Source organism: Salvelinus alpinus, chromosome 31 (assembly GCF_045679555.1).
Source record: "Salvelinus alpinus chromosome 31, SLU_Salpinus.1, whole genome shotgun sequence".
NCBI lineage: Eukaryota > Metazoa > Chordata > Actinopteri > Salmoniformes > Salmonidae > Salvelinus > Salvelinus alpinus.
The window spans coordinates 6,208,903-6,225,056 of NC_092116.1; the positions used below are offsets into that span (position 1 = coordinate 6,208,903).

At 45.0% G+C, this 16,154-nt stretch overlaps 1 protein-coding gene across 1 annotated transcript in view; it reads left to right on the plus strand.

The window, feature by feature from the left end:
* The window catches only part of peli3 (pellino E3 ubiquitin protein ligase family member 3), a 24,116-nt gene extending 8,990 nt beyond the window's left edge, over positions 1-15,126 (plus strand). The window contains exons 3-9 of the mRNA XM_071378368.1: positions 4,915-4,957; positions 7,314-7,514; positions 8,477-8,606; positions 8,873-8,974; positions 9,694-9,939; positions 13,312-13,500; positions 14,294-15,126. Of these exons, the coding sequence (XP_071234469.1) occupies positions 7,342-7,514; positions 8,477-8,606; positions 8,873-8,974; positions 9,694-9,939; positions 13,312-13,500; positions 14,294-14,896 (1,443 nt within the window). The 5' untranslated portion in view covers positions 4,915-4,957; positions 7,314-7,341 and the 3' untranslated portion in view covers positions 14,897-15,126. The remainder of the gene's footprint in view (positions 1-4,914; positions 4,958-7,313; positions 7,515-8,476; positions 8,607-8,872; positions 8,975-9,693; positions 9,940-13,311; positions 13,501-14,293) is intronic.
* The last annotated feature ends 1,028 nt before the right edge of the window (positions 15,127-16,154 follow it).

Genomic DNA, 16,154 nt, shown 5'->3' on the forward strand with positions numbered 1-16,154 from the left:
CCAGGGTTATTCATTATTTTTTAAATGTTCTACATTGTAGAACAATAGTGAAGACATCAAAACTATGAAATAACACATATGGAATCACATAGCAACCAAAAAAGTGTTAAACAAATTAAAACATTATATTTGAGATTCTTCAAAGTTTCCACCCTTTGCCTTGATGACAGCTTTGCACACTCTTGGCATTCTCTCAACCAGCTTCATGAGGTAGTCACCTGGAATGCCTTTCAATTAACAGGTGTGCCTTGTTAAAAGTTCATTTGTAGAATTTCTTTCCTTAATGCTTTGAGCCAATCAGTTGTGTGACAAGGTAGGGGTGGTATACAGAAGATAGCCCTGTTTGGTAAAAGTCCATATTATGGCAAGAACAGCTCAAATAAGCAAAGAGAAACGACAGTCCATTATTACTTTATGATATAAAGGTCAGTCAATCCGGAAAATTTCCAGAACTTTAATTTTTTTTTCAAGTGCAGTCACAAAAACCATCAAGCAGTATGATGAAACTGTCTCTCACGAGGACAGCCACAGGAAAGGAAGACCCAGAGTTACCTCTGCAGCAGAGGATAAGTTCATTAGAGTTAACTGCACCTCAGATTGCAGGCCAAATAAATGCTTCACTGAGTTCAAGTAACTGTTCAGAGGAGACTGCGTGAATCAGGCCTTTGTGGTCAAATTGCTGCAAAAAAAACTACTAAAGGACACCAATAAGAAGAAGAGACTTGCTTGGGCCAAGAAACACGAGCAATGGATATTAGACCGGTGGAAATCTGATAAGTCCAAATGTGCGATTTTTGGTTCCAACCGCCGTGTCTTTGTGAGACGCAGAGTAGGTGAACGGATGATCTCCGCATATGTGGTTCCCACCGTGAATCATGGAGGAGGAAGTGTGATGGTGTTAGGGTACTTTGCTGGTGACACTGTCTGTGATTTATTTAGAATTCAAGGCACACTTAACCAGCATGGCTACCACAGCATTCTGCAGCAATACCCCATCCCATCTGGCTTGCGCTTAGTGGGACTATCATTTGTTTTTCAACAGGACAATGACCCAACATCCCTCCAGGCTGTGTGAGGGCTATTTGACCAAGAAGGAGAGTGACGGAGTGCTGCATCAGATTACATGGCCTCCACAATCACCCGACCTCAACCCAATTGAGATGGTTTGGGATAAGTTGGACCACAGAGTGAAGACAAATCAGCTAACAAGCGCTCAGCATATGTGGGAACTCCTTCAAGACTGTTGGAAAAGCATTCCAGGTGAAGCTGGTTGAGAGAATGCCAAGAGTGTTCAAAGCTGTCATCAAGGCAAACGGTGGCTACTTTGAAGAATCTCAAATATAAAATAGATTTGGATTTTTTAACACTTTATTGGTTACTACATGATTCCATATGTGTTATTTCATAGTTTTGATGTCTTCACTATTATTTTACAATGTAGAAAATAATAACAATAAAGAAAAACCCTTGAATGAGAAGGTGTGTCCAAACTTTTGACTGGTACTGTTTATATGTATATGATGGTGTGTATACAGTAGACGTTATGGACAGACAGACACACACACTGACACACACACACACACACACACACACAGACACACACACACACACACACACACACACACACACACACACACACAAACAACAGGTTTGCAGCATCTCATTCTCAATTTGTATGTTCCATATAACCAGTTTCCTATTCCCCATCATGTACTGTAGTTTTGCTGTGGTCTTGTTGTGCTTGTTAAAGAGGCCTCGATGTTCTCCTCCTGTGTCCTCGCTAGAGCCTACTGGGAATCTGTCTGTTTTGTTTCTCTTTTGCCTGCCCCTGTTCCTCCTCCTATTCTTCCTCTTCCCCCTATAGGGTAAATACACAACTTCATCAATACTGTTTACAACTTCAAAGAGTAAATACAGACAATCCTAATGAGTAAGTTCCTCACACTTAAACATAATCCCATTCAAAATGCGTGCTTCGCAGTCTTGTTTCAATGGACGCCTGTCTACAGTCGCACAGATGAATCGTGCATGACTGATGCTTACTCATACAGGCAGTCCGTAAGCTGGTTGTCTGCTGTGACACGTGGGAGAAAGGGAGAGAGAGAGAGACAGACTGAGAGAAAGAGAGAGCGAGGGAGGGAGGGATAGAGAAAGACAGTGAGGACGAGTGACGGGGGAGAGAGGTAATAGAGGAAGAGGAAAGGAGGAAAGGAGCGGGTGAGAGAGCGAGCGAGAGAGAGGGTGTGTGGTACCGGTGAAGAGGTGATGAGGTAACTGGGCGGCCTACCTGTGCGTCTTCTTGTAAAGCCAGAGGGGTCAAGCAGGTAGGTGGAGGTGGCAATAACACAGAGAGATTACATAACGTATACTTACCGACAAAATACTATGAAGTCTTAAGGGGAAGCTCAGGCCAAGTGTAGGCCGAACCCATTTGAACCATTGAGATATACGTATATTAACCTGTAGGCATCTTAGCTATTGAGATATACGTATATTAACCTGTGCATTTTAGTTATTGAGATATTAACCCCTTTTGAACCCGACAAAGAGTAGTCTCAGTAAAGGAAGAGAACATCCTCAACTCTGAACCCTCTTAAACAAGTAAAAAGGGTGCCTGGAACCAAAAATCAATTACCTAAAAAAATGTAAATAACACGTGGCAAAGATACCCCAATGTGACTCTGGGGGAATACAATGTGTTGTCACTGAACGAGGGCCCCTTTTCCCGAGAAGATACAGATCAAACGTGGACTAAGATGTAGTATGGGATGGATGGTTGAACCTGGTAATGGATGATGTTGTTGCTGTTGTTGTCTCAGAGTTTGACTAAGCACTCTATTGGGATACCACAGGCTCTATTAAGCCTGTGTGTCAGCGTGATGTGAAATGAGCATTTCTTTACTCAGAATATTTGTCTCCTAGTGTATTGTTTGAGTGACTTTCCCTGACCTGATTAAGGTGGAACCCTCTTGAAGTTTGTTGGAAAGACACACACAATCTCACACGCACACGCACTTTCTCTCAGTCTCTGAGGTAGTCTGTTGTTCCCGCTCCATTAAACGGCATCATAGCACCCACTGCACAGCGCAGCACGAGCCGGTCACAGACTTTATCAGGCAGGCCCATTAGTACACAACACCAGTGCTATCGGGCTTTGTGTCTGCTTCGATAACAGGTGACACCTTGGCCACCATAGACCATGACCAACCATTGACTGGCAATCAATGCAATAAGTCAGGTTTTGCCGACAGTGTAGTATGTCCTCATGTGCCTGTGCATACTGTGTAGGTTAGATAGCCTCTATCAGCTAGCATTGGACATGGACTGGAATCGCGGTGGAGATATGAATTTAAACATACCAGTCGAGTAGAGTTACGGTATATCTCAGTTTATCTCCTGCCAAACATCTTGCTTTTCTTAGCAAGGTGCTAAATCGGAGTCCCTCGTTGCCATGTTTTCGTCGTGTTGCATACCAAGATAAAATGTATCACAGATACCATGACAGTACGGCCATGTGCAGCGGAAATGTATTCACAGTGATATCCAGTATCAGGAAGAAGCTGACACGAGGCAATACCATGGAAATCACTGCAGTACACTCTTAGGAAAAAAAGGTGCTATCTAGAACCAAAAAGGGTTCTTTGGCTGTCCCCCTTGGATAACCCTTTGAATAACACCCTTTTGGTTCCAGGTAGAAGAACTCTCTTTTTTGGTTTCAAGAAGAACCCTTTTGTGTTTTCTTATGTGGCAAGACACAGAACTCTTTTGGAAACCTTTTTATGAGAATGTAGTAATAACCCTACTACAAGCAATGATAGTGGCACTACTGTTCAAACATTAGCACCACTGCTACAAATGTTAAACCACAAACCATCACTGAATGGAAATTGTTGCCTCTATAATCTTATACAACTGATATGATAGTGGCTACATTTCTCCAGATATGGGAGAAAATGAAAAAATACATGTAAAAAGATGTCTGGAAAGGAGTCAAATGTGATCAATGTTGTCAGGAATTCATAATTTATTCCTGAGATCATTTCCTGGTGTGTATATTTAGCTCTCTGTTCATTTGTTACTGGATGGAGATGGAAGAGCTTCACCCCTCCATTTCACTCCTCTCTCTCTCTCTCTCTCTCTCTCTCTCTCTCTCTCTCTCTCTCTCTCTCTCTCTCTCTCTCTCTCTCTTTCTCTCACCCACACACACTCACCCTTCCTCTGCAGTAGGAGGAGAGAGAATTGTGGTGAAGAAGAGGGAGGGAGGGAGACATTTGGAGAGCCAGAAAGGGGGAGTTAAGGTTGAAGAATGTTCTTAATAAAACCAACCAAAGAAAATATAATAAACGCTAGATAACGTTGTGATACCCTGTGTAATAACTGCAATGGAAATCGTGAAACATGTCGCTATGTTTCATTGTTTTCCTTTGTGTCTGTTGACCTGTGTATTGTCAGTGGTCGCTATTCTTTTCCGGTCCCTATAGCTACCATCCCAGTCTTTTACTGTGGACTGCATTTCTATCTCTCTTTCTCTCTCTCTCTATTATTCCCTTTCCCTTTGTCTTCCTTTGTCACACAGCTTTTCTCTGTTCCTCTGTGTCTTTCTCTCAATAACCCCCTCCCACCCCCCCCCTCTCTCTCTCTCTCTCCCCCTCCCCTCTCTCTCTCTCCCCTTCTCTCTCTCTCTCTCTCTCTCTCTCCCCCTATCTCTCTCTCTGTCTCTCTCTCCCTCTCTCTCTCTCTCTCTCTCTCTCTCTCTCTCTCTCTCTCTCTCTCTCTCTCTCTCTCTCTCTCCCTCTATCTCTATCTCTATCTCTCTCTCTGTCTCTCTCTCTCCCCCTCTCTCTGTCTCTCTCTCCCTCTCTCTATATATCTCTATCTCTATCTCTATCTCTCTCTCTCTCTCTCCACTCCCAGGTTGTGGCAGTGGGTTGATTACAAAGTGCGTGGCAGAGAACAGGTAATCCATCACCCTGCCAAACCCCTGCACTGGCGAGCATGCGCACACACACACTGTCTCACACACACACACACACACGCCCACGCACACCGTAAACTGTGTCCCCTCTCTCAGTCCCATCGTCTGTCTGCCTCCATCCCTCCTATTCTCATTGTCCATCTCTGGTTTCCCATTTTGCCTTTGGTCTTAGTGTCATGCTTTATGTCTGTCTGTGCTTGTACACATCAGTGCAAGGTATCTTGTATTTCCACCTCTCATTTCTCTCCACCTCTCAATCCTCCTCCTCCTCCATCCATCCATCCATCCGGCCATGCCGCCATGGTTTGTCTATTTCAGTCTCATCCTCCTCTCCCTACTCAACCCCTCCCCTCCCTCTTTCTTTCACTCCTTTTTCACCTCCCCTGTGTCCATTCTTTCTCTCCATCCTACTCCTATAACACTCCATCTCCCAGCCATAGCAATGGAGAGCCGTAATGAAATGGCGACCGCCTGCCTAAATCTGCTCTCTGTCGTCCATCATCTCATTACGAGGGGATGTTCTCTGTGTCGGCCTCCGATTAGACGTGTTTATATCGAATAAAGTCTAATGTTCACGTCGCGATGCAATTGACAACTCGCCGGAACAGCTGTGGTCCCCGTGCTCTTGTCTGGTCTGGCCGTTCATTTTGAGGGATGAGGCTTTGAGGTTTGAATGCCCAAACTCAAGATTATATAGGATGTCAGACACATAGACATAGAATGGGAATGTCAGTTCTAGTAAATATATTTCTATGATCAGAGAATTTGTACTTCTGGGGGAAGAAAACATATAGCAGAGTTGGAATTCCAGTCTGTTTATAACCATAACATTATGTTTTTTTGTTGTCGTGTAGGTATGCCATATTCATGATCCATAAATAGTGAACAAGGCATTGGTCTATTATGGCTGGCTGTGTGATGTCACTGGCTTCATTAGATTCGTGGGGTAGGAGGTCTCGCCCACTTTTGATTAATACTAGGGTATTTATAATAAACACTGGCATAGAACCTGTGTTTGCCTCATCGCCAACACAGACAGGGAATGTAGAGATTTGTTTCACTTGTGTACATTTGCAAATGTCAAAGGATTTAAATGTAAACAGACATTTTACTGTATATGCACACCCACTGTTTGAGGAGATAATCATCTTTCCTTTATTCACAATTCATGTGATGTGATGCTTGTTTCTGTAAAGCACCACTAGAATGTGACCCTGTGGTATTATACAATTGCATTAGACTATCATAAAAATGTATTTTTAGTCCAATTCCTTTAATGCCAAGTGCTTGTTTTCATTTGACAGTGCCCCCAATCGAACCATCGAAATGCCACAGCCAGCCAGGCAGCCATAAACCTTTTGTAAAAACTGAAAACCAATCATGTTGAACCCAGAGAAAAGTTGCAGCTCTCACAGGGTTTGTTAAGAATCTCGGACACGACAGAACATCGATTGATGGTTATCTGGTTGTTAACTTTAAAAGCTTTGGGAAACATGTTCTCTTGTTTTGAGTGATTCTTGGCCCTACAAAGGACGATAGTAACACTTGCCAATGGCCATAGAACTTGAGTTCATTTAACAATGGTAGGATATGTCAGACAGAGACACAATGTGGTACAAGCTGAGGCTGTAGATTTAGGCGTTTAACTGCCTGCGTGAAAATGCTTGGCTCACTTGTACCCACCTAGTCCTATTCGTTTTGCCTGTCTTGCGCGTGCACACACACACACACAGGCATGCACGCCCGCACACACACACTCTGCAAATGCACCAAGTCAGCAAAGAAGAGAGAGTACTTCTGTTTTGTCACATAATGCAGTATGACAATTAAACTTCTAAGTACAGCGACAGCATCATGATGACTGTCTGAGTAGGACCACAAATGCTGCGTCTTTGTTGAGGGCCACATGACATTGATTAAGCCTACATATGATTTGTTAGCTATTTTAGGTGCAGGGGTGCTTGATCCTGTAATTACCAAACACAATTGGATGTTAAGATGAATTTAGCCGTTTTTTTCTGGCTTGACAAGCTGTCATGTTAGAGAGGGTACTTCGCATGATCAGCACTAACTGATATTGCCCTTCATGCCAGTGACTTGAAATGAATAGAGACTTTTCATTATGTTGTCCCGATTCAGAAGGGGGGGGGGGAGAAGTTTACAGGTCATGTATATTTGAATATTGAACTCTTTGATGCGCTGATGAGACATCGGTGACTGCCTACAGCTGTATCCTTTTCTTGGTGGACTGATTGTCTTGAGTGTCTCTTACATCTCTTTCTGTCTCTCTCGCTCTCTCCCTCCCCCTTCGGCTCCCTCCCCCTTCTCTCCCTCCCAGCTGTGAGCCCACATTGTGGCCGGCGGGCATGGTTTTGGAGGGTAGCTCGGAGGCCCTGTGTCCCCCGCCCTCACTGGAGCTGCGCCCGTCCTGCAACAAGAGCCAGCCCTCGCCTCCCCTGGGCTCATGCTCCACGCCCCACGACGGACTCTTCCCCGGGGACAAGGAGCCCGTCAAATACGGGGAGCTCATCGTCTTAGGGTGGGTTTACCTGTCCCTCTGGTGTGTGTGGTGGAGAGGTACGGGGTGGGCGGGTGTTTCTGTGCGTGTTTGCTTATGTGTCTTCAACAGTGGTTAATATGTACAACAGTTGCCCATACCATTCATCTCCTCCCAGACTGTGTTATAAACACCATGCCTTGAGGAAACGTTATTTATATGGACTTATAAGTCTCAGTGGTTGTGTGTACACTCTTAAGCAATCCTTGTCAGTTAGAAGAAACCCCCCTTCCTACCTTCTTTACAAAGCCAAAAAGACTAGCCCTTGCAGCTCCTAGACACACACAGTATCTATCTTTCTTTCCGTTTCAGTGGCTCATAAAAAAAGAGCTCATTTGACTCCCTTACAATGATGCCATTGTAAGAGTCTTGGGGGCAGAATAGGCAAATTACACCCTCAACTGCCGAGAGAGAGAGTGAGAGAGGGAGAGAGGGAGAGAGAGAGAATTGTAGACTCATAGAGACACATATCTTACTCACTGCTTACACCATTGATTCATACAGTGATGGTATATAATAATTGTGGATTATGAGTAAGGCTGAATATTCTATGGATTTTATTAAGAGGGAGTGTAATGCCAGCTGCAGACATTTTATGACCCCTATCCAATCATGACATGAGCAGGTAATAGAACATAGGCAGACTAACCCATAGAGGGAAAATTCCCCTCAGAACCCAATGAATCTTTATGGATTGAGATTCAAGCCATTTGTCTCTAGTTTTAAAGGAATACTTTACCCCAAAGTGTGTCACATGTTCACATCTCATAGGTAGTCTAAAGTTGTAGTCTAATTTGTTGTGTAGATCCAACTATATGTATTAGGATAATACATGCAAGCCCCAATCCCAACTGAATGGGAAAGATAGGCTGCCAACTAATACAAATGTACAGTATATTTGGTTGTATATTGAAGTTTTATATTATGACCCATACTGTACTCAGGCACAATGGTTCCTTGGCCAATGGGGATAAGGGGCGAAGGAGAAGTCGCCTGGCCCTCTACAAGAGACCCAAAGCCAACGGGGTCAAACCTGATGTCATCCACAATGTCTCGACCCCTCTGGTGTCAAAGGTGAGAGGTGACTGTCTAAATCACATTAGATTTAGACAGTATTAAACACTATTTAATAACTCAATAAATGTTTACTCATTAACTCTAAAAATGTTCTGAATGCAGGAATGAATAGTACACACTGAATGTACGACTCTGTTTATATAAACGCTTACCACATATGGTACTAATGAATTTCCAAGCAGGCAAAACTTTTGGGATGCCCTTTCCTGAGTAGCTGGCTATATGACCTGGTTCCTGTATATGTGTGTGTTCTGCATCGACAGGCCCTCAGCAACAAAAGCCAGCACAGCATCTCTTACACCCTGTCCAGGAGTCACTCGGTCATTGTAGAGTACACTCACGACACCAACACAGACATGTTTCAGGTGAGTCATCTTTTATATTACCTACACATGACATGCCAAGTCAGCCAGAGCCCCAACACTTCAGCACAACAATGACCTAGAAACTGACAACAGAGTGTGTGCATCCTAAATGACATTTCCTATTTAGTGCTCTACTTTTGACCAGGGGCCCATAGGGGTCAACATCTGTGCATTACATAGGGAATAAGGGTACCGTTTGGGGGCGCACACCATCAGAATAGGAGCGAGGAGAGGGTTTATTTCCTGTGCGTTAGATAGCAGACTCCCGCTCTCTGCTCCCCCTCTCCTTTCGGACAGCGACAGAATGCTCTAGCTGTCTATCTCTCATCCCAGTGATGAATGAAGGAGTCCAAACTCCTGCGGGCAGAATGGATCTGAGGTGCTGCAGGCTCCAGGGCTGCGGTCCCATCTGTTCATCTGTCTGCTCTCTCTCTCTCTCTCCAACCAGGGGCTGTGATGAGGCTGCCATTTTATCTCCTGGCAGCCTGGGAGGAAACAAAACTTGTTTACTGGTATGTTGTGGGCATTTGTCCACAACACACCAGATGATATCCTGACTTCAGTGGGATTGAGTTTTTCTACCTCCCTCCTCCCCAAAGACATGTTTCCACTCATATACACTATTCTATTCTACTCTACTCTATTCTATTCTACTTTATTCTATAATTCTATTAACCATGAATCTCCCTCTATCTCCTATGTCCTACCTCGCCCTACAGATCGGGCGTTCTACAGAGAGCATGATTGACTTTGTGGTGACGGACACAGCGGGCAGCAGCACCAGTGGTGGTGGCGGTGGGTGGCAGGTCCAGGGGGCGGCAGGCGAGGGGGTCGGAGGAGGGGGGCAGTCGGCCCAGAGCACAATCTCCCGCTACGCGTGCCGCATAATGTGCGAGCGCAACGCCCCTTACACGGCCCGCATCTACGCCGCCGGCTTCGACTCCTCCAAAAACATCTTCCTGGGGGTGAGTCGTGGTGATGGCCACAGCGTGAGTGACAGCATGGGCGACATCACACCCCGACCATGTCATCGCGGTGATGAGCGTCACCATGTGTGAGATACTGTGGAGATTGATTGAAGTCCGGGAGGAAATGGCGGTGTGGTGTGTAGGAGTTGTTAGTGGGTGTGTGAATGTTTGTCATGTGGTCTTCTTCTTGGGCAATATTTATTTGAGGTGTATATTCATACACAAATTACCCGTCTGTACTGGACAAACAAATTAGCAATCTCTTGTCCCCCTCCTACGCACACACACACACACGCACACGCACGCACACGCACACGCACACGCACACACACACACACACACACACACACACACACACACACACACACACACACACACACACACACACACACATTCCACTGGTGCGTCTTCTTCGTCTTAGGGCTATTGCCTCTCATTGGCTGGTTGGCCCAGCGCCTAACCACAAAAACAGCCCTGGCCGCACTTTGTTTAGAGATAAGACTATCAATGGTAAATATCAATAGACACACGTCCGGGACGGCCAGGCCGCATTTGCTTTCAGGCTCTGAGGGCCACAGCTTTTTTAATGGATTGGATTTATGACAGCATTGTTGGATTCTATACACACACATTTGCACAAGCTGCAGAGAAATGGGAATTATGGGAATCAAGGAGCCGTGATTAAATTGATTTGTGTGCAGTGGTGGGAAAAGTACTCAATTGTCATACTTGAGTAAAAGTAAAGATTCCTTAATAGAAAATGACTCAAGTAAAAGTGAAAGTCTACCAGTAAAATACTACTTGAGTAAAAGTATGAAAGTATCTGGTTTTAAATGTACTTAAGTACAGTGATGGAAAAAGTACTCAATTGTCATACTAGAGTAAAAGTAAATGCTAGACTTCAAATTCCTTATGTTATGTAAACCAGATGGCACAATTGTCTTAATTTACGGACAGCCAGGGGCACACTCCAACACTCAGACATCATTTACAAATGCAGTATTTGTGTTTAGTGAGTCCGCCAGATCATAGGCAGTAGGGATGACAACGTGTTATATTGATAGATGTGTGAATTGGACAATATTGCTGTCCTTCCTGAGCATTTGAAATGTAACAAGTACTTTTGAGTGTCAAGAAAATGTATGGGAATAAAAAGGTACATAGCTTCTTTAGGAATGTAGTGGAGTAAAAAGTTGTCAAAAATATAAATAGTACAGATACACACATACAGTATGTCGTTTATTGGGGTATATGAGTGACGTGTGTGTTAGAGCTGGGAATTGCCAGCGACCTCACGATACAATATTATCACGATATTATCACGATACCATATTATCACGATACCATATTATCACGATACCATATTATCACGATACTTCGGCGCCGATACGATATGTATTGTGATGCTCACGATTCTCACAATTCTGTATGTACTGTATTATGATTCAATACCTTGATTTTATTGCGATTTGATGTCCCAAACATATTTCTCACCATACGGTATGTCTGCTGTAGGGGGACAAGAGAGAGCCATAAGAAAATGAGTGTTGATCAGTCATGGAAATAAAAGTGCTGAAAACAAAACAAATTATAAAGAAGATGAAGAACAAGCTATGAAGGAAAAATACTGGAGTTTTGGTGCCGCTACAGCCAACTAGTGCAAAAATAATATTGCGATATTGTCAAAATAAATATCCCGATATGTAACTGTATCAATTTTTCCCCCCCGTCAAACTCTTCTGTCTTTATCTGTGTGCAAGTATGTGCACATACGCGTGTGTTTGTGTGTGTGCGTGTGCTTGCCCGCATATGTGCATGGGAGTGTGAGTGTTTGCTGAAAACCACTCCAATCAGCAAACACAACAATACACTGCATTAAAATTACAGTGCAGTGGTCCAGTGCAGTGAAGTAGAGGGGGGTTGCTTGTGTTTGATCCATTCTGGCAGAGGCACTCAGTTCCCCCCTTCTCCCTGTCTTCCCCCATCCCCCTCGCCCATACAGGGAATGAGTTATCGAAGGGGTTCTGCGAGATGAACATGGAGTGTAAATGGAGAAAGAGAGAGAGTTGGCAAGGGAGAGATGGGGAGGCCATTTGGGGGGGGGGGGGGGGGGGTGAAGGGAGAGAGAGAGGGAGGGAGAGGGGCCATTGTCATTGTGGAAGACATTGGAGGCAGGAGTCCAGCTGTACTCATCTCCATCGATGGGAGTCGGCCCTAGGGTCAGAGTCAGACACACTGTACTGCCACACCGCCAGTCTGCCACTGACCTCCACTAGCATTTGATTATGAGGGGCAGGAATGGCGGCCATATTGGATTAGATTAAGGAAGGTGGTAATGTTTTTGAAACGATTGACTGGTCAATGTGCGTCGTGTGCCAACAGTGACCAAGGGCAATGACAGGATAGTTCATATACCATACACAGTTATGATATACTTACATATGCTTTAGTGAATATCACACAAGAAATAAGAGTTTATTCTGAAAATGGTTTCGTTGACTACAGATATACAACAAAATGATGGCATCGATGACAATTATAGCATGACATCACATGCAACCTTGTGACACTACAAAGACAAACGAATAGGACAGTGTGTCCACGTTGTGACATCGTCATGAGATAACATCCGGATGACTAACCTAACCCCACCACAGAGACTTGTATAATTAATCTTAGCATCATAGCATGTGGCCGGTGCGCGGCTATGCAAAGAATACAGGGGAGAAACCTCAGAGCCCTCAATAGCTTAAGAGCTGCTAGCTGCTGTCAATGAAGCGAAGGCTGAATAACCTCCGCACGGCTCCCTCCTCTATAACTGGCACACACACAATGTCCTTGGCAGATAGCGGAGTCAGGCAGGCAGCTCGGCCCACTGCTACTGTGGAGGTGGAGAGGGAGAGAGGGATGGAGAGAGAGTGTGATGGATGGAGAGAGAGAGCGAGAGAGAGAGAGAGGGGGATGGAGAAAGAGAGTTTATTCAAAATATTAGGACATAAATGTTCTGAAAGGCTTACACAATAACACTGGTTGAATGGCTTGTAGTCATGCCTGCTTTGAAATGTATGCCCACTGACAGAAAATATCATAACACTGCCACTGCAGGAACTGAATGCCCTGCAATGTTTATGTGTGCTTGTGCATCGCTGTGTGTTAGTCAGTGTAGTAGTCCTACTCTGGTCTAAATATAGCAGTGCAGAAAAGCAATGTTAGCTGTTTATTTTCTCTCTCTCTCTCTCTCTCTCTTACTCTCTTTCTGCCTCTTCCTCCCCTTCTACCCCCTTCTCTCTTTTTATCTTTCTCTGCTTTTATCCATCACTATCCCTCACCTTGGCTCTCTGTCTGTCTGTTTGTGTGCGGGTCTCCCAGGAGCGGGCTGCCAAATGGCGAACGTCAGACGGCTTGATGGACGGCCTGACCACCAATGGCGTGCTGGTGATGCACCCGGCGGGAGATTTTGTGTCGGAACCGGCGCCAGGCGTGTGGCGGGAGATCTCGGTGTGCGGGAACGTCTTCGCCCTGCGGGAGACGCGCTCGGCCCAACAGAGGGGAAAATTGGTGAGGGGGAGGTCGTCATCAGTGGGATGGGAAATAAAGCCTCAAACCTGTCTGGTTATCAGGACTACTGTTATGTCTGGAGTTATCTGAAGGACACTGAGATTACACTATCCAACTATGAATGATAATTGATGATATTTTATGAGTAAAATAATTGATCAAGGAAACATTATCTCATTATCAAGGCGATCACATGTGTGTGTACAGTATATGTGTATATATATATATATATTTTTTTTTTTCTACATTGTAGAATAATAGTGAAGACATCAAAACTATGAAATAACACATATGAAATCATGTAATAACCAAAAAAAAGTGTTAAGCAAATCAAAATATATTTTATATTTGAGATTCTTCAAAGTAGCCACCCTTTGCCTTGATGACAGCTTTGCACACTCTTGGCATTCTCTCAACCAGCTTCCTGAGGTAGTCACCTGGAATGCATTTCAATTAATTAACTGTCTGTCTGTCTGTCTGAGGGGTTAAATCAAGGACTCCACAGTCAGGCTAAACATCTGATGAGCTTTAGAGTTTCCCAACTATGAGTTATGAATGATGTTTTGTGAATCAATCATTAAAGTTTGATTCGATTCTTGATGGTATGCGACAGGGTAGGATGATCACAGTGCCATAAAGTGGTCGTAGGATAGGGAAACAGAAAAAAACAAGTCAAATGCACAGAAAAAGGAAACAATGTATGCAAATAGTTATGCTTTGACAGCTACAGTTTTGTCTGTATCTGTTTACGAATCCTCCCCTTAATCCTCCTCCCCACCCCGTTTCTCTCCAGGTGGAGAACGAGTCCAACACCCTGCAGGACGGCTCTCTGATTGACCTGTGCGGCGCCACCCTCCTGTGGCGTACCCCGACGGGCCTGCGCCGCACCCCCACCCTCAAGCAGCTGGAGTCTCTCCGCCAGGAGCTGAATGCCGCCCGGCCCCAGTGCCCCGTGGGTTTCAACACCCTGGCCTTCCCCAGCCTGGCCCGGCGAGAGATTGTTGACAAGAAGCAGCCCTGGGTCTATGTCAACTGTGGTCACGTGCACGGCTACCACAACTGGGGCTACCGGAAAGACAAGGGCCACAACGTGGGCCTCGGGGGGACGGCTCCGGCGAGTACCGGGGAGAGGGAGTGCCCCATGTGCCGGCGCGTGGGCCCCTACGTGCCCCTGTGGCTTGGCTGCGAGGGTGGGCTGTACCTGGACGCTGGGCCACCGACGCACGCCTTCTGCCCCTGCGGCCACGTGTGCTCTGAAAAAACTGTGGCGGGCTGGAGCCAAATCCCGCTGCCGCACGGAACGCACGCCTTCCACGCCGCATGCCCCTTCTGCGGCACCTGGCTGACTGGCGAGCAGGGGCACATCAAACTCATCTTTCAGGGGCCCGTCGACTGAGGCTGGAGCTGAGTGGCTGAGATAGGGGGCAGGGTAGAGGGAAGGTGGACTGGGGAAATGTCTAAAAGGACTGTCTATAAGGAAAAGTGAAGGGACAAGAATAGCAAAGACTGTCGAAATGACGATGGACTGAACTGAAGAAAAGAGGCAAACGTGATGCAAGTAGATGATGCATAAATGGCATTTGAGTTGTATTTGGGGAAGATGTAAATAAAAGGTGTTGAAATGAATACGTGACTGGTGTATGGTGATCTTTGGAATACTGATTGTAGGTAAAAAAGCGTGTCATCCGACGCATAGTTTCATCATTAGATGTGATTTCAATATTTGAAAATGTGAAATTCATGGTGAACTGGTTATTGTTTCAGTTAATCCAGATGAATCAGATCTCATGATAAAACCATCCATTGTATCATTATGTTTATAGATCTAAAACAAGTGATGGGTTTTGAGCACTTGATTCCCCATTGACTCCATGTTAGAGCTAGATCTGCAAACTGTTTCTATCCGGTGATTGACTCCTTAGATCGGATTCATCTTAATTCCTACACCAGGTCTAACCAAAAACAGTTAATTGATGACGTGATTGCCATCCACTTGAGGAAACCTATCCAGTGAGGTCTGATTTTAACCTTTGTCAGGGTCCAGCTCTCTGTCTCCCCTGAGGAGCGTCTGGTACCCAGCTCCCAGTCTGCAGCGCCGCCACCAACACCAACGCTATAAATAACTCACTCAAGGTCACCAGCGCCCCACCACCACCACAGGGCCACGACAGGAGAAGAGAGGGATGGATGGAGGGTGGGGGGAGGGAGGGAGGACGAAGGACAATGGGTCAGTTTAGTAATGAGATTCCACATACTGTAGGTCAGGTCAAAGAGCACATCACACTCTCAAAATCAGTACAAATTGCATTGGAATTATTTTAAATAATGGCCTAATTCTAAGCCTGAAATGCTATATATTTAGACCAATGTCTGAGTGAAAATTATGTATTTGCCATATATCACACAATCATACAGTAGCGCCATTGAATTCAACATACAATATGAATTTTTTTTGTACACATGTTCCGGCAATTCTCCATTGTAATGACTTCTAGCTTTATCATTATGTGATGCAAATAGCGCTGGAATGGGATTAGCTGGTATGTTTTTGCTGAGAGGGTCTTCTTACTGCAGACACTGTGCCGACTGCAGCAGTAGTCCTAAGAGGGATGTCTGCAGTACTTTATAGACTGAATAAAATAAAAAAAGAGCCA